Source organism: Eupeodes corollae, chromosome 1, assembly GCF_945859685.1.
Source record: "Eupeodes corollae chromosome 1, idEupCoro1.1, whole genome shotgun sequence".
NCBI classification, from domain to species: Eukaryota; Metazoa; Arthropoda; class Insecta; order Diptera; family Syrphidae; genus Eupeodes; species Eupeodes corollae.
In genome coordinates this window covers 54,803,703-54,831,010 of record NC_079147.1, presented here as the reverse complement: position 1 = coordinate 54,831,010, position 27,308 = coordinate 54,803,703, and the positions used below count along the sequence as shown (strand labels likewise).

General features: G+C 32.4%; 1 protein-coding gene across 1 annotated transcript in view; it reads left to right on the top strand.

Annotated features, from left to right (window-relative positions):
• LOC129943163 (uncharacterized) overlaps window positions 1-27,308 on the top strand; it is a 53,547-nt gene that overhangs the window by 17,947 nt on the left and 8,292 nt on the right. Inside the window, exons 2-3 of the mRNA XM_056052430.1 lie at window positions 22,071-22,809; window positions 22,870-22,983. Of these exons, the coding sequence (XP_055908405.1) occupies window positions 22,071-22,809; window positions 22,870-22,983 (853 nt within the window). The remainder of the gene's footprint in view (window positions 1-22,070; window positions 22,810-22,869; window positions 22,984-27,308) is intronic.

Genomic DNA, 27,308 nt, shown 5'->3' with positions numbered 1-27,308 from the left:
ACTTTTAAAGATAGCCACGAATGTTTGAATTTTTAAACCAAAACAGTTTCGGAAGATAATCCCACAGAGTTATGTCTCTTTTTATTATCAAACTAACCCATATAGAACTTACCATTGAATAACTTTTAGAATATTTATTTTTCAAATACGAATTCTCAAAGAAAATATCATGATTATTAACTTTAATGCGATACGAATACTATTTTATGGCATTTATCATATTCTTGTAAATTTAGTATCTTTAAAACAATAAATAAATAAATTCGGTGTATCTTTACGGTTTTTGTTAAGCAAAGGATAGAGCAACTTTAGGAAAAAAAATGTTTTGAAGAAATTCAATAATTTGGGGGTTAGAATTATTTATTCGTGGTAGAAGTTCGTCAATGCGTTGACAGAATTTTTCTTAGATGTTTTTTGACAAATTTTGACAAATTTTGACAAATTTTGACCTTATTTTTACGTCAGAGCGGTTATCGTTTTTCACCTATTATTCAACACTTAAACACAAACTCCTTCACAATGCAAAGAAAACCAATTCCAAAGTTCGATCTTCAGGTAAAATTTTTGAAACATAACTCTTAAATCTTAAAAAAGGTAAATCATGATGGTTTTGCAAAGCAAAATATTTACATTCTGGACAAAGTGTAAAAATGTTTAGTATCTTTCTAAGCTACTAGAAACTCTCATTACTTCGAGCCATTTATGAATTTTAAGTTCTTAATGCAGAAAAATTACGTGAAACGATGTCCGCAGTAGAATCCTAAACTACTTAACCGATTTTAATCAAATTTGTACACCATATCCAATTTGCTTCAACTTGAAAGAAAGGATATACATATGTATATAAATTGAAATGTAAGCTAATATCTCAATTTATGATCGTTATATTATTTGATTGCAAATTATTTGTCTATTATTTGACAGTCACAATTATCAACAGATGTCAAAATCTGTTGAATGGAATGAGTTATTATTCAATAGATGGCGCTATGTTAAACTTCCAAAAGTTTTGTATAAGCTACAATTTAATAGCATAACTACAACATGTTACTGAGGCTTGAGTAAAGGTTAAATTTATTTTGTAGTAAACGAGATGGAGTGAATTTTACTTTGTCAATTCCGGTAATCACCGGAAACCAAATCAAAAGTGTTCCTGTAGCCACGTATTCCAATGATACCTTCAGATTCTATTATACCCTCAAGACGATAACAGTTACCAATTTTTTAAGCTTTTAACATATATATAAATAAGTCTCAAAGGTAAACAATGTTTTTCTCACGGTTAGCTACCTATATTTTGTATGTTTATGTGTAGGAACACAATCGAGTCTATTTGTTTAAGCGAAACACAGGTTAAACAAAAATATTGTGCATCGATTAGTGCTACATTAAATATAAATTTAAAGTATTTTTAGTCCACATAACAAATATTATTGTTAGAAGATTTTAAACTATCCACCCTACGTTACCTACCTCATTTATAAGTTTAACTGTCACGAGCTATTACCTAAAAGCTATGTAATATACTCATTTGTTACAAACTTGAATAAAAATAATATTCTGATTTTTGCTTTACATTACTTATACTTACTTACTTATCCGGCTCACAATCCATGAAGGCTGAGAGCCTGAGATACTACAGTCTTCCATCTTAAAAGATCCCTCGCATGCACTTTCCAGTCATGGAGTCCAAGCGCAGTCACTTGGTCATTGTACCGTAGGTTCGGTCTTATTTGTCGTCTTGAACCTGGGGGCTGAGAAGACTTTCTTGGCTGGAGCGGTGTCGTTCGTGGGATTGATGTTTGTTCAAAGGAAGGTGAACTCCTTAACTACCTCGAAATTGCTGCTACCAATAGTGACGTTTTGTCCTAGGTGGCGGACAGATGTTGCTTTGTTTGTTGATAACATGTACTTTGTTTTGTCCTCATTCACTTCAAGACCAACTAGTTTCGCCTGTTCTTCAATCGCTGTGAAGGCCTCAAGCACAGCTCTCTTGGATCGACCGATTATGTTTATATCGTCCGCATAGCCTAGGAGCTGGGTGGATTTGTTGAAGATAGTGCCCTCCGTGCTCACACCTGCCTTACGCACTATCTGCTCCAAGACTATGTTGAAGAAGTCACATTTGCACAGTACACTGCGCGTATTGTTTAGCGTCATGCGGCATAGCTGGATCAGTTTGTTCGGGATCCCGAATTCAGCCATCATAAGCTCTTGGCGACTATCATAAGCAGCTTTAAAGTCGATGAATAGATGGTGGGTTTCGGATTGTGTGCGTATTTGGTCTATCATTGTTCTGCCTGACCTAAAGCCACACTGGTACGTGCCGATATTTGTGTTGTAGAAAGGTTTAAGACGCTCACCCTCAATACGTTGGATAGGATTTTGTATGCACCATTAAGCAGGGATATGCCAAGGTAGTTTTTGTATAACATCGGGTCGCCTTTTTTGTAGATGGGGCATATGGAGCCTATCGACCAATCGATGGGTATGCATTCTTCCTCTCACACTTTGGTGATGACCTGGTGCAAGCGGTTTGTCAAAACACTTCCTCCATGTTTAAAGAGTTCCGCGGGTATGCCATCTAACCCGGCGGACTTGTTAATTTTTAGCTTTTGGATGGCTCTTTCTACCTATTCTCTGCTGGGGCTTGCTTCCCTTTCGTCATTATCTTGCTCGACATTTTGCGCATTCAGCAGCTGTTGGAAGTGCTGTTTGAAAACATCTACAATTCCCTGTGCTTCGGTGAATAGGTTTCCTTCACTGTTTAAAAGAGCTTGTGTCCGGTTCTTAAACCAGAAGTTAATTGCTTCGACCTTTTAAAAAACGGCGGGTGTTTTTCTTGGCCCGAGACTTCTCTAGATCTTTAAGCTGAAAAAATGCGGATGTTCTTTTCTTCACAGGGTCTTTTTCTCATTTCACCTTTTCGTGCGGTACTCTTCCCTTGCTGCTCTTGTTTTCCGTTTCAGCATCTGCACTGCACACGTGCATTTTCCGTCTCTCATTTCAATTTCACGCACTCATCATAATACCATGGGTTCTTTTTCGGGGTTGGCTGGTAACCTATGGTGGTCTCGGTTACATTTCTTATTATTTCGCGATATTGGTTCCACAATGTGTTGACGTCTATAGTATTTGGGAGGACGGCGGCCGAGAGTCGCTCGCTCAGGAGCTCACTGTAGTCTCTGGCATTGGTAAGGCAACCGATGTTGAACTTCTTTCTTTGGGCCGCACATGTTTTTTTGTCGTTCGATATTCGCGCTAGGTTCTTTGTAGATCTTCCGTCTTGGAAACCTAGTGCTACTTATCACCATATTACGAGCTGCAGCAAAGTCGATTAGTCGGAAGCCGTTATCTGTTGTTTCTTCGTGGAGGCTGTGCTTTCCAAATAATCCGAAAATTTTGCACCCTTACAAGTTTTGCAAGTTATATCATTCGTTTATATTAGTTTCATTGTAATAAGGGTAACGATAGAAAAAATCAATCATTAAAGTCGCCATGTTTTTTACAAAAGGCATCTATTTGAAAAAAACATGGTGGTGCCCATGTCTGATGTTTTCTTACCGTTCCCCTTCAACAGTTTACCACAATGTAATATGACAAAAAAAAAAACGATAGCCATAGGAACGCGTGGCCGGATCAGCGAGAACTCTACATTGCTTTACAGTTTGCAGTTTGATTTAAACTTTCAGCTCAAATTTAAAAAGACACCCGTTTTCAACATCATTTTGATTCTGATTTAATACATTTCTACTTAAAAACAAGGCAAACAAAATAAGCTCCAGAATTACATCAATCTTTAGCCTACGGAAAAAAGTCTTGAATATAAAAGAAGTGAATACGTATGTATATCACTTACATATACACGTTAAAACAAATTTGCTTAAGGCTATTAAACTTTTATTTTCTAATAAATTATGTATTCCTCAATTATTAAATATAATTCAATTAAAGATTGCAAATAGAGGAGAGGTGTTGCATGGCATTTTTATAAAATTATAAAATTAGTTCAGCACAATTTTGCTTTAGAATTATTTTCAATTATTTTTTATATTCAGTCAGCAATTATTAGAAAGTTACTGATGCTGATGGTGCCCTGGAAAACTTATGATTAGTTTTGATCTTGGTTATTGAAAAGCACACAAAGGCTTCCGTTTTGTTTTCGATTTAACTTTAATAGTTTGGTTAACTATTTAATATTAACTTTGAAGAGAAAGGGAATCATGATAATAAAATTGAAGTTGACAATTAGTCTTCAAACGCATTTATAAATTACTTTTGATTGGAAAAAGTTTAATAATACTCGTGTGAAATGATAAAATTATCATGACATGACATTATCTTTGACAATTGCTTTTATGACTTTCATCTAAATCAAAAAACAAAGATAAATATGTCTACTTGTTGATTTAAGACCGAAGACATAATAAAACACTGGCAAGGACGTAGACAAACCATCAGTATCTAAATATATGCAGATAAATAATTGTGTTACATTATGTATCAAAATGTTGGGCCAATTTATTTTGATTCGTTGTTTTCTAACCATTACAAAAATCTTCATAAATTGCCGATATTAACCACCTACGTAACGAGGATTTTTCAAAATAGAGTATAATCAGCCATTATTTACAACATCATTATCAGTCTTCACTTCTTCAGTTAATTGAAGCGCATAAGCACGTGGCGACATTTCTACTTTGAATAAAAAAAAAGATAAACAAGATGATCTAAAATCACGGAGAATAGTCTAGAGTTCGTCTTTTGAGATATTTCATTTCAATTGCGAAAAATACCAACCTAAAATTGGATATCCTTAGAAAGAAACTCTTTGTTATCTGTTAAAAAATACAAAGAAATCAAAACAATTTACTGCGAATATTTGAAAAGATTTTGTTTTGAAACCCACAACCCACTTGAGAACAAAAATCAAGAAATTGCAACGTAATTTTCATCAGACGACGATGACGGCGAAGCGTTTAGAAATGGGTTTCAATATAAACTTATTATTACACCATGATTCTAGAATCATCATGCGATTTATCATGACAAATGATAAGCATCTTTACAAGTGATTTGTCTTGATACGTCTCAGTGTCAGCTGAGTAAATATACAAATCATTGGATTTTCTTGAGAGGTATAAGATAATTGAAAAAACGCCAAGAGAATTGCATCTTTCGAGACTATAGATACTTCTGTATGTTTGTTAACGAAAATAAGCGCAGTGCATTGACTGTCTGGAAAAAACTTGGGAAATTTCAGTTGGGTGGTTGTTGCTTTGTTGTAAAAGTGTAACCCAATTTATATATTAACTTTATTTTCTGAAAAATGAAGTGATAGGAATTTCTAAGGGTTATTCGTAGCTCTGATTATAATTTAGTTTTTAGAAATATAATATTTTTTTTTGTCTGTGTAAAGATGTTTTTCATTAAAAGGTTTTCTGTTTTTTGGGTTTTTGCAATACAGGCTTTCCACAAAAATGATATTATGTTATGTATTTAATATGTGTGTACTTTTACATCCATCAAAATTTTTCTTTCACAAATTATACTGAACTTGACCGATGAAATCGATTTTTGGACGGAGGTTGTTTTTAGGACTATCATGTAAGAGGTCTTGGGTTAAATCTCTGTCTGTGCCACCTTAAGTTTTTTTTTCATGTGTTCGAGGAATTGACAAATCCTCCAACTGAAATTATATATATCCTACAATTAGCCGTTCGGACTTGGAATAGGACTTAAGAACCCAGTCGACTTCAAATAAATTTTGTTATGATGCAGAAAGGGCTCTCAAGAAAATTGAGTGGGTGTTTTTTTACCATATCAATTTAAAAAACAGGTAAACATTTTGGGTTACCCAAAATATATCACGAACCAATAATGCTTTGTACCAAACAAGTATATTTTTGCAAAATAACTCAGTTAACGGTTTTCCATAAATCAAATAAATATTTTACTAACGAAAAACGGGTTTAAGAATAAGGTTTTTGACATCTGGTAAAATTTTAAGTAAAATCTTAATAACAACTTTTTTGTATAAAAAATAAAAATCCAAAAAAATCATTACTAAAAGTTGGTAAAAGTTGATTTTTGAACTCTATATCTTTTCAAAACTTTGAGATATTGGAATTAAGCTAATTTTATTTTTACAAAATTGTTGTCAACATTCAGTAAAATAAAAAAAAGTAATTAACAGTTTTTTTTTTCAAAAATAAAAACAAAATGAATAAAAGTTGTTAAAAATTGACTTTCGATTCAAATATCTTTTTAAATTTATGTTATGAAAAATATTATTTTTAACATTCAGATTAAATAAACAAAAAATAATACCCTTAGCAAAACATTACTAAAAGTTGAGGCTTTAGTAATTTTCGACTCAAATATCTTTTTGAAAGTTTGAGATTATTGGTTCGAAATGATTTTAATTTATAAGAAACATTGCCTTTAGCATTCGATAAAAATTTGATAAAAATTTAATTGGCAGGTCATCAAGCCATATTTTTGTATCATGTTTCATTAGCCCATTCTCTCCCACTGTCCTTTTTAGAGTACAGCAAAATGCAGATAACTTATGTGCATATAAAAGTAGGCTATGAATTAAAATTTATCTGTTTAAAGGCTTTTTCGGCTTATTTTTTTTTATCGAAGTAGGCGTTTGTTGCATTGTCTTTTTGCGCAAAGCATTTTAAAATATTCTAAGTTTCGATTCCATCAAAAATGTTTGTTTCTTCCAAAAATTCAATCAACGAGATAACTTGATTGTTTCTGCAGAATTTAATACAAAATAAACATAAAGATCAGTTAAAAATTAGTCCCCACGTAGTTTTGTATAAACATACGGAGGTAAGCAAAGCTTAAGTTAGATGTTCTTTAAAAAGGACAGTGCGTTTTATTTTAAGTAGATATCCAAAATGGATTTTAAATCTATTTCTACAAAAATATTTTATGGAAAACGTTTTCACAATCCGTCCTGCAAGAAATTGATATTATTACAAAGATAGTCAATGCTGATATCGTCATGATTCCTCCACCGGCGGATTATGTTACGGATGAAGAGGATATCGATGAAGATAACTTCAAGACAATACAGTTACCACAAGATGTTCCAGGTGAGGTTTTTGTGGAAACTTATTTAGCCTAAGACGACAGTGAATTTGACAGCGAAGATGATATTCCATTGTCTGAGCTTAGAGTTTGCTCTACCGTTATGGACAAAGTCAATTACGTCAACAGATCTAATAAATCCAACAACGAATTATTTGGCTAGAATCCAAAGCTGCGCTTCTGATTTGGTTGGCCTCAATGAAGTTCAAGTCTTTGAAAAACTGTTTGATGTCGAATTATGGCAACTTATCGTAAATAAAAAAATGTTGTATGCAGGCCAAAACAAAATACACACAGCTTTTCGTTCAATGATGAAGACTTAAACATTTTTATTGGATTCCTTCTATTTTCGGACTATCACACTGAATCAAGAGAATTCATGTACTGGAAACAAGCAGCTGATACACATGTACCTATTATTGCAAACAGTATGTCCAGGAACAGATTTCAAGGAATAAAACGATTCATTCATTTTGCTGATAATAATACCCTTGACATGAACGATAAAATGGCAAAACTCCGTCCGCTTAGTAAACTTTTGTGCCAAAAGTTTCAAAAGTGGGGATATATGCATGAGCATTTATCTATAGACGAATCAATGGTGAAGTATTTCGGTCGACATTCTTCTAAGCACTTTATAAGAGGAAACCCTGTGAGATTTGGTTTCAAAAATTGGATGCTTTCCAGGAAAGATGGCTACATGTATGAACTCAATACATTTTGCGGAGCTAAAAACGTAAGGCCTTCATTGAAAGCCCATTAGGGCCTAGAGTGGTTCTCGTACTTCTAAGGAATGTTGACTGTCCAAGTGACCATGTTATTTATTTCGATAACTTTTTTACTAGTTATATCCTAATAAAGATTTTGAAAGAAAAAAAATTTAGAGCAACCGGAACAGCTCGGGATAATCGGTTAAAAAAATGTCCTCTAACTTCTAATACAGAATATAAAAAGCTGAAAAGGGGAACTTTTGACTACTAATTTGATAAAAGATGTGAATTGCTTTTTGTCAAATGGAAAGACAATAGCATCGTAACGATGGCGACGAACTACGACCAGATCGAACCTCTTGAAAATGTCAAATGGTGGAGCACGGATGAGCAGAAGAAAGTCAATATTCCTCAGCCATTTCTTTTCAAAAACTACAACACGAACATGGGTGCTGTTGATTTGCATGACCGGTTCATCAACACTTACTCCATTGAAATAAGAGATAAAAAGTGGTGGTGGAACCTATTCACAGCCATGATCTCGTCTACTACGTCCAATGCCTGGAGGCTCCACAAGCTAGCAAACAGCTACAAAGGTGATCTACTATAATTCCCGACCTCCATAACTGTTAAATACAATTTTGTTTGTATATATATTTTTTTTTAATATATATTAACTTTCACCTTAATAAACATAAAATACTATAAAAAACAAATATTTTTTATTTTAAATACCTTTGGGTGTTAATGGGTTAGTTTTATGATCTTTTGGTAATTAGTTTTTAAATTGTAGTTAACGGAAAAAGTTATTGAATTGTCTCCAGATCTAATAAGTCACGAGCTTGTGTTCATTCTGAATCAAAAAGTGTTGAAGCTCCTTCTAAATTTTTTCACAAACAGCGTTGCGAGAGGATCAAAGACTTTTATTTGTAGAAGAGAATTTTATATGCTTCACTTGTTTGGATTCCTCTAAACACGATTGGAGAGTTTGTGCCAAGAAGAGAAACTGTGGTATCAACGGTTGTCCAAGACCACATCATCATTTTTTCCATATTGTAGCTTAGACTGGAAAGTGCCATAGTAAATGGTTCTTAAAAGCTCAGTTGAAACTAAGTTGTACAAAAAGTAAAAGTGCCTCATTGTACTTCTTAAGTACTTTCCCAAGTTATCCGTATGAATTGAGAATTTCATTTTGGAATCATTTTCAAGGGGTAAGTGAAAAACAATTGCACGCACAGTTTTGGTTAGTATAAGTAAGATAAGTCTTGGTCCCGGTTAAAAGTTAGAGTTAGAAAGCTTGAACTTTTGACATTCTTGACATGGTACTGAAAATAGCTTCAACGTCTTGGAAGGATGATAAGCTGAACAACATTAGCGGAGTTTTCGACCTAATTACCAAATTGTGTACCGAAAACCATATTCTCAAAAACTCAAGGACCCCATTCATATCTGAGACCAAATCCAATCGACTATTAGTTTATTTATTTATTTATTGGGTGGCGCAACAGTCCGTTTGAGAACTAGATCCTAGTGACTGACAACTCTCAACCATTCCTGTGTGCGAGTACTGTTGTCAGAGATGGAAGGCCCTACAGTTTATATGAGAAAGCACTTTTCATGACAAGAGTTACTCTTGGAGAATTTGTCAAATTCTCTCAGTACCCGTGAAAAGACTTTAGATGGCATAGGCAGGGATCGAACCCAAGACCTCTCGCATGACAGTCCATTGCACTAACCATCATGCCACGGGTACTACGAATCGACTATTAGTGCCGTAAGAAAAACCAACATCATCCGCAAACGCAGCTGGTTTACCTATGAAATCAAGAGTAAACAGAGAGTGAATTTATGTACACTAGGAATAAAATTGGTCCCAAAACAGATCCTTGGGGTACACCGAGGTTGAGAAACAAAAATTCGCTTCTGATCTCATCCAACTTCACTCTCTAACACCTGTTTTCAAGATAAGATCCGAACCACTTTAACATAAAACCGCGGAATCCAACATTTTCTAATTTTGCAGTAAGATTTTATGGTTAACCATATTTAAAGCCTTTCTTATATCAATAAATAAACCAGCTGTGAACTGTTTTTTATCTAAATTGATCGTTATTTAGTCAGAAAACTGTAATTAGCGTTCTGTTGATTTTCCCTTCTGAAACCCAAATTGGACAGGATTAAAAAATTTGTTTTGTTCAAAAAGATAACCATCCTTGTTTTTATAACTTTTTCAAAAATCTTACTAAAGACGGGAAGAAGAAATATAGGTCTAATACTTGCCGAACCTTTCTTTAAATTATAGTATGACATCAGCAGTTTTGAGAGCATCAGAGAAAATCCCTGCAAAAAACAGGCGAAAACATCAATTACGAAACATGAAATTCGTTTAACAAACACATTTGATATACCATCAGCCCCAGACGAATGCTTGTACTCGCTTAACAAAGAATCCTTTACTTTCTTTTTATGTATATACTAATGTGTGTAACATTCAAAACCCGCAAAACACATCACCTACCATTAAAATAATCTAAAAACAACTGAACCCTAAAAAACCTTAAGCCAAATTCTCGACAAAACACATTTTATCTCATTTAAGTGAAAGTAAAAATTGCTGGAACTGAACGTGTTAGCTTCGTTGGTTATTCCTGAAACTGGAGGAACATTTAATTTCACAATAAATATTATCTCCTTTTAATGAGGACGCATCAGTTGTTCTTTTAACGACCTTCACCATCATCTAGAGCAAAGAATCTCTTTTGTGTGTGCTGCACCTTTTTTTCTTGGAAAACTTAAAACTGATTCCTAGCAATAAAATTTGAGGTTTTACTTTTGAAAGTATTTTGAGAAACTATTTACATTTACGATTTGATTGCAGACCAAAAAGTTAAATTTGTTTGCCTTGCATGATTTTGTGTGAAATTCCAAAACTTGATTTTAATTTCACTTTTTTCTTTTTGTTCGTAAATGCATAAGAATTCAAAAAATTCAACCGGTAAAGTTAAAACTTAAATGGATTGGTGATGATTGTTTTAATGGAATTTTATTGATGACTGATGGTAGTTAGGTATAAAATAATCCAAGTTTAACTTACCTACCGCTTTTTAACATGCAGAATTCAAGTGAAAGCATGCAGTGGCTGATGTGGTGGTCACCTACATATTTTTATTTGGAAAACAACTCCTCTCTTGCCTCGCCTCACTGTAGGTATATGGCGACTTCAATGATTTGAAAAAATTCTTATAGCTTACACTTGCCGATAGAGGTGGGTATGTAAGTTACACATACATTTATAGAAAAACTGTAAAAATCCAATTGAGACATTATTGTTGCCTTGCAGCCTACAGCTAGATGTGCATTGTGCACCAAGTATACAAGCGAACCTGCCCATAACTTTTCTTAACTGGATTTGCACGTTTTCAAGCAGGTTCTTTTTGGTTTACAGAGGATTTCAGACTGTGTTTCTTCTCCTACGCAACGCAAATAGTCTCGTGTTAAAAAAAAAAAATCTCAAGTCTCTTAACGCAGCTAAGTCGTGATATATACGTAATTCATTGCTATCTACCAAATGAAGTCTGACTCAGACTTGTCAAGTGAAAGTGAAACTAAAGTAAACATAATAATTTTGCCTCCTTTATTATTGGTTGGTTTCACTTTTATAGTTCGAAGTCAAATAAATCGTAGAACTTTATTTTGTAAATATTACATAAGTTACCACAGTTGGTAATCAATTAGGAATTAATTTTTCAATTTATTAATTTAAAAACGGGTTTGCAAGCCTATTCTTTGATTGTTTTATTATTCAGGTATGCCGACTTAATATCCGAAAGTGGATATTAGTGTCGATAAGCAATTCAAAGGTGCGTGTGGGGCGTGATTCAAACAAAACAAAAATATTTAGTTTTTATTTATTTTGCAAATCTTTAAAACAAAACAAATTAAAAACACATTTTTTAATATATTTTTGAATACAATATATTGAAATTTTTTTTTTTATATTCACCCCAGAAAACTTTTGTATTCATTTAAAATGGCAGAAATAAATCGGGAGCACAAGGAAAAAGGAAGAGGTTAACAAATTGTCGACAATGAGGACGAAGAGTTTAAGCATTCTTCATTCGCGTAGTACGGCTGAAGAGCAAATCTCTGTAGTTCACAGTACTATTCAATTTAGGCGAATATTATGGTTAAACTATTTGAATACTTACTATTTTCGTTAAAATATCTTTTAATTGAGGTGGGGCAAGAAAAAAGTCAAGGATGATATTGTTAACATTAGCTTTTTTTCGTTGTACCTACCCAGATCAGGGGAGCGAGAAATTTCTTGTTTCGTCTTAGTTAACTTAAATACCAAACAGATTGAAGAACTATTTCAATTTTAATCAACTTTTCAGAAAATACATCAAGTTATTTTTTCAATTTAAAAATTTGCGAAGTTAACACAAATTTTTTTAATGATTCAATTTTTGTTTATTACAACTTTAATTTCGTATTAATATCATATTTTTGGTTAATTTATTTATTGTTGCAAATTATGTTACATTCTTAAAAACTGATGAAATATTTTGTTTATCAATGCAAAATTTTCTGCAACGAGTATAATTAGAAATTCACTCGAATATCTTAAATACAAAATTATATACAGAATATTGTTGTTTAAATAAATATGGTAATTTACAAACAAAAAACATCATTTATTTTTATATAATAAATAAATACTTTCCATGTTTATAAAAACTAATTACATTTGGTTTCGAATAAAATGCCTCTTGAAAAAAAAAAGATGTTGAAATCAAATTTATGACAAAATTGTTGTTGACATTTGGATACAATTTCTTAAAAAAATAGGTTTTTGACTTGGGTATATGGAAAAAAGAAGTAAAAACGATAGTAACTTCAAACTTTTTTTAGGTTCCACAAAATCTTGTTATAAATATTAAGTGAGACTTTTCGATATAAAGATAGAAGGGCACTAATGCGAAATTAACAGAGTGGCTTGCATCCCATCCTTTTTTTGCTTTTTATTAATTTCTAAACAATTTATTTCTATAAACTGACAAATTTTCGTTAACGAGATTTTTAGTCGAAAACCAATTTTTAATAATTTAAGTAGCATTTCTAAAAATTTTGTGTTGGATGAATGGAACTATGTAGTTTGAAGTCAATGTCTCCTATTGTTTATGAGATATCGAAAACCAAACATTTATACCAATTTTCGTACTATTTTTAGCAGATTTTATTTTTTTATGAAAAAACGGACTGTTGGATTTTTGTGAAAAAACAATATTTTCTGTGAGATAAAATAAGTTTGAAGCCAATATTTTTAATTTTTAGAAAGATATTTGAGTGGAAAGTAAATTTTTACCAAGTATTAGAATTTTCTTTTCAAGAAATCTGTAAGTTCGTTTTTTCTCAAAGCCTTACCAAATGATAAAAACAACATTTCCTATAAGATTTATTTAGTTTTAAGACATGATCTCAAATTTTTGACCCGAAAATCAATTTTTACCATTTGTTGGTAATGTTTTTGTTTTTTTTTTATATACAAAACAGTCTTTTCGATTTTTCTTAAAATTTTATTAGATTTGAAAAACGTAATTTTTTGATTTATAAAAAAACCGATAATTTTATTTTTTTCCAAAAATACTTGTTTGGTATCACGTTATGTAATTTAAAATTTTATTCAAGCCTTAAGCGTTTTTTATTCGTGAGATATTTTGGGTTAACCAAAAAGTTCAACTTTTTTTTTAAATTGCTATGCTAAAAAATACACCCACTCAAATTTTTTGAGAGTCCTTTCTGTGTCTTTCTTCATTATTATCTGTATGAGAGCTCAAGGAACGTTGAAACGTCAAGAAAATTTTCAATTCGAAAAATCATACCGATTAAAAAAACTTTCTATGAGAAGTTAATAATCGCCTCATTTAAAATTATAAATATGTCTTGTACTTTTGGACATCGAAAAGTATTTACCAATATGTGGCACGACGAGTTAATTAACAAACTTATGATGTTTGGTTTTCCAAAACATCTCACAAAATTAATGCAATTTTTTTTACAAAACAAAAAATTTGCTGTACGATACTATTCTATACGATAAAATTAGTGCATTTCTAAAGTTGTCTGTACTTGGACCTTACCTTTCAACGTTTATGTGCCTGATCTGACAAATTTAAACTTAAACAATAAATTTGCTATGTTTACTGCAGACACAGCTCTTTTTTCGTCTAGCGTATTTCCTCAATGTGTTCTTAGCAGTCAATAATGCCCAATGAATACAATAACAAACTATTTTCATAAGTGGAAAAGCAACGTTTGTGCTCAAAAACCACAAGCTATATGGTTTTCTCGGCGAAGAAAATCTGATTTTTGCGACAAACTTAGTTACAGCTAAACGTTGTTGATATCCCTTGGTGTAAAAACTACAAGTACCTAAGGGTAACACTTGACGAGTAATTGACTTTTAACAAGCATATCGCCAAGACAATTAACAAAACGAAACTTATAATCCTATTTTATACCAATTCTATGCCCCAACTCAGGTTTTGGTGCGTATAATAAAATGTTGATATTCATACATATTTTCTAACCTTTACTTATTTTAAATGCTGCAGTGCAATTTGACTGCGCTAAAATCCATTTAAAAAAGCTTCCAAGAATGCAAAACAAAATATTAAAATTAATGCTAAACTTGCTAAAGTATTATTCTACAGTCAGGCTTCATGATAAGTGTAATGATAAGCAACTCTAGCTTGTAATTTATAATTAGCAAGACAACTTTTAAAGAAGATATTTTTATTCTGATAATGAGCTTATTCTTAATCTCTTGAATAAAAAGGAAAATTAGGTGGCGAAACAGTCCTGAGAGAACCAGGGCCTAGTGACTTACAACTCTCAACTTCTTGTGTGGGAGTACTGTTATCAGGGATGGAAGGCCCTACAGTTTATATGCCGAATCCATAAGGCTTATTTGAGGAAGCACTTTTCATGACAAACATTACTCTTGGAAAATTTTTCAATTCATCGCAAAAGGCAATACCCGTGGAAAAAACTTTAGTGGCACAGGTAAGGATCGAACCCAATACCTCTCGTATGACAGTCTTTTGGGAGTCCAACTGGGATTCGTGCTGGGCCTAATTTTATTTTTAGTTTATATTAATTACCTTTTTTCAATTCCTTTCCGAGTTAAAGTCAGAGCCTTTGCCGATGACCTTGGAATTGCATACTGTAGCTATAGTCTATTGAATCTTATTTCAGATATTAACTAAGTTACCTGTGTTGTTGAGTTACCTGTAAACAAAATTAATGTTTTTCCACCTAAGAGGTAGTATCTTTCCAGACGTATCATTCATTTTTCATTTTCACGATTGCCTTAATCGTTAAAAGTTAAAGACATTAAATACTTCGGCATCTATATTGATCAAAACATTAACTGGGACACACACAAATTTGTTAAAGATGGTTTATTTTGTCATTTTCCATTCCAAGTTGCAATATGGAATACCCTGTTGGGTTGGTGTTTATGTCAACAAAGTACAACAACTCACTGTTTTTCAAAAATCAGCTATACGTAACGTTTGTAAGACCTCTCGCTTAAAAACATCAATGGAACTATTAAGGCCTTTAAACATTCTTCCCGTTAGACATTTATATTTTTTTTTAAGTTTTAAAAGTGCGTTTTTTAAAAGAGCTGGTTATTTGAATAGTCCGATTTCCGACACACGGAGTTTTAGAGGTAATTCCACCTTTATTGTAAATGTCCCATATTTTCGTACGACAAGCTACAGAAACTTATATTCCATTACTTAATGCAAACTTTTTGATACGCTTCCTATAGAAGTTCGTAAAATAAGAAATATTTGCGCGATTTTTAAAAGAAATAAAGTTATGGCTTCTTGCCGCAGACCACCAAGAAATAGAAACTTTGCTACGTTACATTGACTCAAATTAAAGTTCTTTATGTAACCAAATACGATTTGTTTGCTGAAACTTAACTTTAAAAAATATTTTTAATTTTCAAATTTCTTTTTGCTAAAACTATTTTTATTTTTCTAATGCATAATTTTCAATGTATAATTTATATTAATTATTTTTCTTTCATTATATTTTTTGTAACCCCACACAAAATAAAATCGATGTAGAATCACCAATTTTTTCTAAAAATAATTTTTGTCACTAACTATTCTTATTATACAATATTATTGTTAAATATGTCTATGTATTCGAGCTCAATGTTATAAGTATATGAATTTAAATAAGAATAAGGAACTGATCTGTCTATCTATGAGCTTTCAACGCACTTACCATCATCCCACGGGTGCTACCAATCACTTTATTACTCTCTTTAATTTGTTATTTTATTTATATAGCATTTGGGTTAATGTACAATTTTGAATTTAAATACCATATACGGGTCACTAGGCCCTAGTTCTCAATTGACTTTTGCGCCACATTATTTATTTACTTATATCTCTCAAATAAGCATATATACAACTGAAAAATATTATTGATCTGCAATAACAAATAAAAAAAAATTAGAACTTCTGTCACTAAATCGATTTTATGTAATAAAAGTTTACAAATACTTATGATTTTTTCAATTTTTAGCTTTGTATTTAAATACTAAACAACTTAAACGAATAATTCAAATTGCGAAAAATGTTCAGTACACGAATTCCCTCTGCAAAGAGAAATTAAGTTTTACTTGTAAAACATATGAAATTTATTCCAGGTTTTGCTTTGTTAAAAATTGTATTTCCAGATTTTTATTTTTAATTTAATTTATTTATTTATTTTATTATTCATCTACGGATATAAATCTTACAGATTACTAACAATTTTGATAGAAAAATATAATTAAATACTTCAAGCTAATTTATAATACAGTTTACAATTCGATTTTAAATTCACATCAGTTTGTAGAAAGATCAAGTTCATTACATTTAGTGGTGAAAAATTGTATGCATCTTTCTTCATCTAATTAGATGTCTATAATTACATCTTTGTTTAGGATCGGAAGACGCAATCTTTGCTTCGGAATATAGATTTCAAAATTATAAATGATTTGTGGGCATTTTATACGGTATGAAAATGTATCATGGACAAACAGTACACATTGAACAGAACGCCTTTTTTGTAAAGAATCATGTCCAATCAAAGCACATCTTGACGGATATGAAGGAGTATCAATTCTCCATTTCAGATGCCTAACAACAAATCTTGTGAAAGCCTTTTGAATTCTTTCAATACGAGTTATCCCAATGGAAGTAGAAGGACACCAAACAATTGAACAATACTCAAGGATCGGACGAACAAATTACAAGTACACTGATTTCAGAGCATAAGGGCTAGAAAAGTCGTTGCAGTTTCGCTTGACGAAATCAAGCATTGAATAAGCCCTTACAGTTACTTAATTAATTTATATGTAACTAAAAAGACAACTTCATATCAAAAATGACTCCAAGATCACGAATCTCAGATTTGCGATTAAGAGTCTGGTTGAACATATGGTAGTTGTGGATCATTGGAACTAAAATACGATGTGCCGTAAACACATTACAATTTGTGATATTTATTGGAAGGATATTCGTATCACACCAATCGGTTAAAACATTTAAATCATTTTGAAGATTTTGCTGATCAAAAAAAAATGTTCATGTTATCAGCATACATCAAACAAGATGCATTTTTAAGAAGAGAGGGGATATCATTAACAAATATACTGAAAAGAAGTGGTCCCAGATGGCTACCTTGAGGAACTCCTGATGAAGCTTGTATGATATTAGAGAAAAATTTCCCAAAGTTCACACATTGTGTTCTCTTATAAAGATAGCTGGAAATCCATTTCAGAAGCAATCCGTGAATGCCAAAAGCTCGAAGTTTAGCTAGAAGAATTTCATGACAAGTAGAACCAAATGCTTTTATAAAGTTTGTCTAGATAGTATCTACCTGATAACGACATATTTACAATAAAGCATGAGATTTGTTAAAGTAGACTTGTCTGACATAAACCCATGTTCTTCAACGCAAATATACTCTTTTATACTAAAATACAGACGATGTTTTACTATACCCTCAAATAATTTAGTTACTTCAGACATTTCTTTATTAGATAGGTCAAAAATAGTGGGTCCGTTTATTTTGTCTAGTTCAAAACTAGTGTTTAATGTTTTCCAATTTCTTATTTTGGATCAAAACTAGTAGTATTTGACATAGACATTTTTTGGTCAGAAATAAAGTTTGTCCCTAAGTTATTTTTCTTAACTTGGCTTCTTTCAATAAGAAAAATTAATTTTTGTATTGCTCTAAATAATAATAATCTCAATAATATTTGATGACCAAAAATTTCATTGTCTTATTTTTGTTTCAAAATGTCATACTTTTTTCAAAATTCTATCTCTCGAAACGGGTCACCATTTTCTTACGAAAATCAAATATAAAATGTATAATAATTTGTTCTAAGTAACTGAATGCTAGTGTATGATTTTAAAATATACCCGTTAAATAAGTTAATCTGTAGAAACCTAAATACCTTTTGATTTTTCAAAAAAATATTAATTTTAAATTTTTTTTTGGAAAAAGGTTAGAGTATTTATTTTAAACAAATTTTTTTCAATTGTTGTTTCAAAGTAAATGTAGTATGCAATTATTTAGAACATTTATAAAAATGCATTCTATTTTCGATGTTCTAAATAAATATTGACTCATTTTGTACACATGTCCAAATTTGCAAAAAAAAAATCAAAACAAAAATTTGGACATTTTTGATCATCAAATACAGTGCGGTGTCATTTATAAATAATTACAAAAAAATGATAGAGAGTAAAAGTAATGGCCATGGCAATTAATTCAAACAACAAATTAATTTCAAAAACGTAACAAGTGTATTTTTATTTATTATTGTTTCAAATAAATAACCCATGGCTTCAACAGTTAATAAAACTAAATGAAAAACAGAAACTAATAATTTATTTGAGAAGCTTTGGCAAGAATAAAGTCAAAAATCTTCTTCTCATTGATTTAATCAATTTATCAAAGAGTTCTAACTCGATTTTAAGCCATTCCTGACGAAGAGCGTGTTTAAGCTCTGATACAGTCTCATATGTCTTTCCTTCCGCGAATATACTCAACAAAGATTATCAATAGGGTTTACATCCGGAGAGCATGCGGGCCAATTCAATACATCAATAGAATTTATTCCCAACCAATACATTGTTTCTCTGCTGGTATGGATCCTGTCATTATCCTTCTTTTTTAACTTCCCATAGGAAGTTATTGTAATGGGTCCGATTTGTCAAATTGAAAATTTTGACATTTCTCGACGTTTCAAGGTCCCTAGAGTCGAAATAAAAGATTTTTAGAAAGATGTCTGTGAGTGCGTGTGTACGGACGTTCGTACGTCCGTACGTCCGTACGTTCGCGACGTTTTTTTGGTCCCCCATAGCTCAAGAACCAAAAGAGATATCGACTTCAAATAAATTTTGTTATACAGATAATAAGGCAGAAAGATTCAGAAAGGGCTCTCAAGACAATTGCGTGGGTGGTTTTTGTACCATAGCAGTTTGAAAAAAAGGTGAAAATGTTGGTTAACCCTAAATATCTTACGAACCAAAACGCTAGAGGCTTGAATTAAATTTTATAAAATAGACTGTATTGAGATACCAAACAAGTATATTTTTTGGAAAAATTTAATTTTTTTTATAAATCGAAAAAACTGAAAAAAAAATTTGTCACCTCCAAAATTTTAAGACCAAAATATGATTTCATCTCCAAAACAATTTTGTGCAACGAAGAATAATGTTTTTGACATCAGATAAAATTTTGAGAAAAATCGAATTGACAGTTTTTTTTACAAAAAATAAAAACCTAAAAAAAAAATTAATAAAAGATGGTAAAAATTGGTTTTCGACTCAAATATCTTTTTAAAAATTGTAGTTATTGGCCTCAAACTAATTTTATCTTGTACAAAATATTTGTTTCAACATTTAGTCAAATCTTGAAAAAAAAATCGAATTGACAGTTTTTTTTACAAAAAATAAAACTCTAAAAAAAAAACAATATTAAAACGTGGTAAAAATTTACTTTCGACTCAAACAGCTTTTCAAAAATTAAAAATATTGGCTTGAAACTTATTTTATTTCACAGAAAATATTGTTTTCGATATTCAGTAATTTTTATATAAAGATCCAACAGTCCGTTTTTTTCATAAAAAATAAAATCTACAAAAAATAGTACGCAAATTTGGTAAAAATTGATGCGAGTACATATAGACAAACTTTTAAGCAAGACAAATTGACAGGAGGAATGGGAAGTTATTAGTGTGGGTCGCATCCCACCCTCTTTTTTTTTATATTCACAAGCACTGCTGAAAAATCCAAGATCTCTCATGGTTATCTGCCAAAAAAGGTACCAAACTGCGTCGAAGAACTTGAATGTAGTCTCTACTGTTCATTTTCGATGAAGTGAATTGCATTTCTAAACATCCCATGAGAAAGCACTCCACATCATCACCGAGCCGCCACTAAAATTTCACCTGTGGAAATATTTCGGTTCTTTCCGTGTTACTCCAATAAGAGTCCATACCATCACGACCATCTAAATTCCATTTTTTCTCATCAGGAAAAATAATCTTTAAAGAGCATGCTTTGTAGGTGAATGCAAAAAAAAACACGTTAGTGAAGATTCAATAACAACTTTTAATTCAAATATACAGAAGTCCAATTAGAGTCCTTATTATTCTTGGCGATCTCCAGCCTAGCGACCTTGTGCTTATCTAAAAGACGTGGTGCCCGATTCACTTTAGACCGACACAAGTTAGGATTTCGCTGAATAGCTCTCCAAACCGTTGTTTTTGACACTCTTGTCTGAATCAGCGCTGCTAATTTGGCGGAACTTGCAGTTGAATTGCTGGCGGCACGACCGATTATTCTCTCCTCGCGGTCACTGAGCTTTTTTATCTTCCTGATTGTGTCACAGTACCGTAACTTTCTGGATTTTAAAAAAAAAATTGCAACAACCCGAAGACTACTGTAAATTTCCCTCGAAAATGCACTGATGCTCACATTCCCTTCATTCACATTTTTTGACTACAGAAAGTACCTTACCGCACGGCATATTTCGAAAAAAAAAGTCTTAATTAATTGAGCCAAAACACTTTAATCTAAACACACTGAACTTGATGTAAATAGGAAGCATTGTGAAGTGGGTTATAAATATGAACCACATCAAATCGACCGAACACCGTAGCTCAGTTCAAATATAAAGGAATTTTCTTGAGATAAAAATCAAGCAAGTAATTGCGGTAATATCGAACTGTCGAAGACTACAAATGATTTCAATCGTAAATTTTCCCCTGTTATTTAGAGTTTTTGTCAATTTCATTGGAGGTTAAATCGCAAATAGAAAAGTGGGTTATAATTTGAAACGCACTGTATTATTGAGACAATATATGTAAGAGCTTGTGAAAAGAAAATTTACTGATATCGGTTAATGAGTTCCCAAAATTCTTAAACAAAGAATGTTTAATAAAAATCATCAATTTCACTTGTTCCGTTCCGTACACAGTTTTAAAATTACAATATTCATATTTTCGTTAAACAATTTCGTATGAAATAAGAACAAAATAATGCTTTAACAAACTTTACCTAATTCTAGAAACAAATTTTATAGAAAATCAAAACATTCCTTTATGGCTGTATCCAAAGTTATGCAAATTACATAATTTTTGACTAAAATCACAAATCCTTCTATGTTGTGGATGTAAGCAAAATTAGTAGTTCTAGGAAAAACTTAATAAACAAGCTTATCAATCTTAAAAGAGATTCAAAGCAATCTTCTTAAGCAAATGCAAATTCTTCGTATTGAAAAGTACATCAAAGTTGCTTTGAAACTTATGAACAGATTTTAAACACTTTGAGGGAGAAAAACACTTCCTTAAAACTTCTGTTACCGAAGGAATAAATTTGTGTTTTTGTTGCGGAAACAAACGAGAAATTAATTACCTCTCACGATACCGTGAAAACCTTTGTCCTTTCACTAGCGCAACTAACAGTGAATTGCTTAGGTACATCAACTTCTGGCGAAGCAAGGAAGAAATTTTGCATAATACAAAGTATCTTGAATCAAAGTATGATAATTAATTAATAAAACTTAATAGAATGGAACGTTGGTTGTGACACTTTTAGTGTCCTTTCTTTATGCTTTGTTGCTAAGTCTTAATCAAATAAACTACATAATTGATTCTTTTTGTATTTTCAGTGTCACTACAAAAAAGTCAACAGTAAAAGACCAAATGATTACATAAAAATGCTTCAAATTCGAAGAAAAACATCGATGATGAAGTTCAACTTCATCAGGAGCTGTGATATAAGTTGGACGGAGAAAAAGGTGATAGGTATCTTAGTTTTACTTTGTAGTATAAATTTATCAATAAGTAGCAGTAGTAGCCATAGTGCAAGATACAGTGCACCCTTAAATAATACCTCGGAAGATGATTTCAAACCGATGGCTTTAACACACTATGATTCGGAGTTGATAGCGAGACAACAATTCACAAAAACTGGCCAATATCGAATATTTGAACCAGTCGAAAGTGATTTACGATTTAATCGAAAAGAATTTAAGAAACAAAACGAAATTAACATCGAAAGTGATCATCCAATCAAACCGGAAGAAATTAAGGTTAATGTGTTTAAAAAAATGCCTCAGAATGATAAAAGGGTTGAAGATGTACTCAATGACATGGACATCAGCTCAGAATTAAGATCTATTGAAGAGTCAATCACATCTTTTCTGGATGAATTATTTGTTAAGAAGAATATTGAAAGATCTGGAATCAGAGTTAAAATAAATGATTCTGATGAAACAAACGAGATTGAAGGTTTATCAAAGATTGGAACTAAACTTGAGAAGAATATAGAAAGATTTGTCAGATCTGCTGTTGTGAATGTCTCACTGCCTAGAGCTGCTGAAACTGGAAGATTATTCTTTTTTGCTGGTAAGCATTCTGAAATAAATGTTAAAAAAAATTGATAAATTTGATATTTTTTTTTTCAAGGTTTGAAGAAAATACTTTGGCCGATATTCATTGGAATACAAATAATCAAATCATTGATATTTGCTCTGTTCTTGCCAAGTATTATTGGATCTTTTGGCAAAATTGCATCACAAGGTAAGTTCTTTCAAATAGAAAGTTTTATCTGAATAAATACAAAATTGTAGTATCTACACTGTAAGAGTTGCCGATTCAACACACCTACCAACTTTTAATTGTTAATACGCACTTAAGGCCTTCTTAACATGAAAGTCTCTGCAGATTATAATTAGGAGTAAGGGACATCACTTATGCTATGAAAATCGGATTATTTTCAATTTCAATTTCTTATTCTAAAGCTTTAACTTGATATCAGATTAGTCAACTACTTATTTTTAAGGGCATACAAACTTCTTTTCAGAAGTCTTGCATTAAGCACTTTTTATCAAAATGAGAAAAACAAAGTATTTGAGAAATATCAAGAAGATTTTCTTAATATTTTATTTTAACTTTAATACAAGCCTCTACTATAGCTTAAAATAACATTTCTTAGCTCTAAACAAAAACATAGAGAGGTTGAAAGCTGGACGTATTTTAAAGGACAGCTGGTCAAAATACTGTTTTTTTTCGAATTATCAAAATTCTGTCTGATGCTTTTTGGTCATAATGCTGTATTCCTTAAATTCTGTATTTTTTAACCATTGTAACCCTAAAACATTAAACAGATGTTTTGGAAAACTAATCCCATATTTCAGACGCCTCTAAATTAACCTTACTACCAATAAGTATCTTCATCCTTTTCAATTTTATGCCAATCCCTTAACTAGTTGTATTTCAATATGATAAAGGCTTACATTATCTCTTAACCAAAGCGTTTTGCCCAATTTATTAACGTCAAAAGAAATTCAGACGGTCTTTCCTCAATGCTCAACTTACTTGGCATATTTTCATCTGATCTAAAAATAATAATTAAACTTTTTGCTAGCTTTATTGACGCAAGTCCCTTAGTAATGGTCTAATGAACCCATTCTAGATTTTCACACATCTCTATCGAACTTTCCACAAAAGGTCTCTTATCGCACGCGAGGAGATAGCCTCCGTCTATGATAAGTTTTACTCACTGAATCATGATTTTTTTTCCTGCTATTTTTCTTCACAAATGCTCTAATGCATTTTGGGAACCCCGTACTAGACTCTTACAACTTTTACTTTCGCAAACTGTGTTAACCTCTGCTCTGTTTGGAAATAATGATTGTCGCCTGATTGCTTAACTTTCTACACTACCCAAGCTCTTTGAAAGCATCGTTTACGACTCTTTACTTTCATTGTAAGTCTCTTGTTTCACCTTTCCAACACAGCTTCATAAAGGGCAAGACCACTACAAATCTTACCTAATTTATCTGCAAAAAAACTCCTTATACTAGAATAGAGTCTAAAAGTTGATGTCAAAACCATTGATTTTAGTAGGGCATTCGACAAGATCTGACACCAAATTAAAGCCCTTGGTTTCCCAACATTGTTTATTGAGTGGATTAACTCGTACCTAGAGCTTTTTTTAGAAATTCTGTGTCCGATCCAATCTTTGCATCCTCAGGTGTTCTTCAGGGTAGCTATCGCGGCCCAATCTTATTTATACTTGCCATCAATGACGTAAGGAACATCATTTTTTTTTCTGGTATTTCCATCTCTGCCAACGATATCTTTTTTTAACTGGTGCAATAAAAACTTTTCGAAACTTAATATAAAAAATGCAAATCTATGCCTCTGTCCTGTTAAGGTTCACCTTCATTCATTTACTCGAACCTATCATTTCCGTTACCTATGTCAGCCCAATGAATATGCTAGCTAGATTTGGTCACCTTTAAACATTACTCACTCGCAAAGAACTGAAGCAGTACAACGGAGATTTTACCTTTCGTAATTTGCCTTAGTCTGATCCCTTAATTCTACCCCCTTATGAAGACAGCTTTCAACTTATATGCCTGAAAACGCTTGCTCAACGTCCGTTGTCATATCGCTGATATATTATTCATCTACCAACTTATCATTGGTATCATTGATTCTCCTGATTTATTAGAATTAGTAAATATAATTACGAGTCCACCCTTTTTTTAGGATCCATTCCCATTCTTATCCCTCCACTCGGATACTTCAAATCAAACTTTAGAATGTTACGTTCAGCCAATTCTGCTCAAAAAATCTTTGATTTTTAACTTATTTATAACAATAACTTAGAAGATTTTTTTACCGAACACGTCTAAAAAACTTTCTTCCCACTTATTGTATGTACGCACATTCAAAAAAGTCTTCGTATAGCTTTTTCATTGTCGATTCCGAAATGAATAATTTTGTAAAACAAAATATTATAAACAGGTCTTTCTCTACTGCATTGTCATGTGTATGTGGATTTAAAGACTTTTCGAGTCGGAGCATTGGTTTCCATACGGTTTACGCGAACCAGCCTTCTCAGTCGTTGGTCTTTTACCCGAAGAACATTTCTCTCAAAACGACCCAAGGTGCTTTCATCTACTTGTGTCATAGTCCATCATTTTGCACCGCATAGGAGGACGGTAATATGAGGGTCTTACTCGTATATAACGACTCTTTGGCCACTCAAAATAGGTCTTAACTACTCAATTGTTTTCTTAGCCCGATAAAACAGCCGTTAGCAAGAGTATTTCTTCGTTTTCAGCGCTAGCGTTGTCCTTAACTACCTCAGGGTTACGTCTGTCGATAGTGACATTTTGACGTGACGGTCTGTAGATCCTTTCTTACTGGCTGCATGTACTTTGGTTTTCCCTCATTAACTAGTAAACCTATTTCTTCCGACTCTGCCTCAATACTTACAAAGGCTCCATTGACATCACGCTGAGTTCTTCCGATTATATCAATGTTAACAGCATATGCCAGTGATTGGACAGACTTATGAAAGATATTGCCTCTAGTGTTACCGTGGGAGCACTTCTCTGTTTTTTAAGACCGATGTTAAGGAAATCACATTACAGCGTATCACCTTGTAAAGTTAAGTTGTTTCCAACCTTTATGGAGAAGCAACAATTCTGCATGGTCATTCTGCACAGAAAGCTTGTCTTTGTAGATGCTGTAATGTGCAGTTTACAAATCGATGAAGAGATGTTAAGTGTCGATTTGATGTTCTTGGGTTTTTTCAGGAGCCCTAATGTGAAGAATTGATCGACTGTGTATTTCTAAAACCACACTGATAACTACCTATAAGGTAGTTGATGAAGGGCTTTAGATATTCACATAATTCAGCAGAAAAGATTTTATACTTTTTTACTTTATAATTTTAAATTTATATACTACAATGTTAAATATACATACGTCAAGTAATCTAGGGATCAAGTAATTTTACATTAAAAACGGCACTTTTCCAGGGTGACTTCGACAAGATTCAGCAATATTCCGATGACTTGAAGTTGAAAATCAACATTCAGAAATGCGAAACTATTATGTTCAGGACTCCGCTGTATGGAACCTCAATTGATACGAGAAAAAACTGGAAAAATCTAGTGATCGTTGAACCAAATCGACAGCCCCTGATAAATAAAAGTGTAGTAAAGTACCTTGGCATCTGGTTGGATCAGTACTTGTATTTCGACAGACATATGAGTGCTGCTCTGGCCTGAGAAATGGGAGCTTTTGCCCTGACAAAACGGTTTTTTTTTAGCAGGCGTCTTGACAGCAGGGTGAAAGTGATTTGCTACATGGCCTTTATCCGGCCGATGATTGCCTACCGGTTCCCAGTATGGTTCAACGTAGCCCCATCTCAAATGGAAAAGATTCGGGTGTTTGAGAGACAATGTCTGCGACGTTGCCTTGGACTACACAGAACACCAGAGTCGAAGTACAAACATTACTATTCCAACTAGGTTCTATACAACAGAGCCAACATAAACAGAATAGATAATTTCTTGCTGAAGATTGTAGAAGTCACATTGCAAGAGCGATGTCGACTAACAGCTTACTACCCCAACAATTAGTTCTACGAAAGTGCACGTTTAAGTGGCAAAATTCCACCAAAGCTTTTCTCTATTTAGACAATCGAGGGCTGATACGTTACGAACTGTAGATAGGCGACTTCTTTACAGTCGAGACGTCCTCGGACGGAGCCGAGTGCCTTCGGTTCTGTAGGACTGTGTCCGATAGGGACCGAAGAGATAGGGTGAGGCATGAGAACCAGTTTTGATGGCTTCAAATTGAGTATATCAATTAAAGTTGTCTAGGGCGTTTGGTCTTGGCCGAATTATATAGGTTGAAGGATTAGGTTAGGGACAGTCAGGGTGGCACACAAATAAACACAAACAAAAAAAAATAACAGAAAAAAGTTTTAAGTATTTTTAAGTTTTAAGTTGCTTAAGTATTATAATGGGTTTCGGTTTTTTTTATTTAGTTTTTAGTTTTATATAAAATAAAAAATAATTATAAAGGTGCCAAGATTTTTT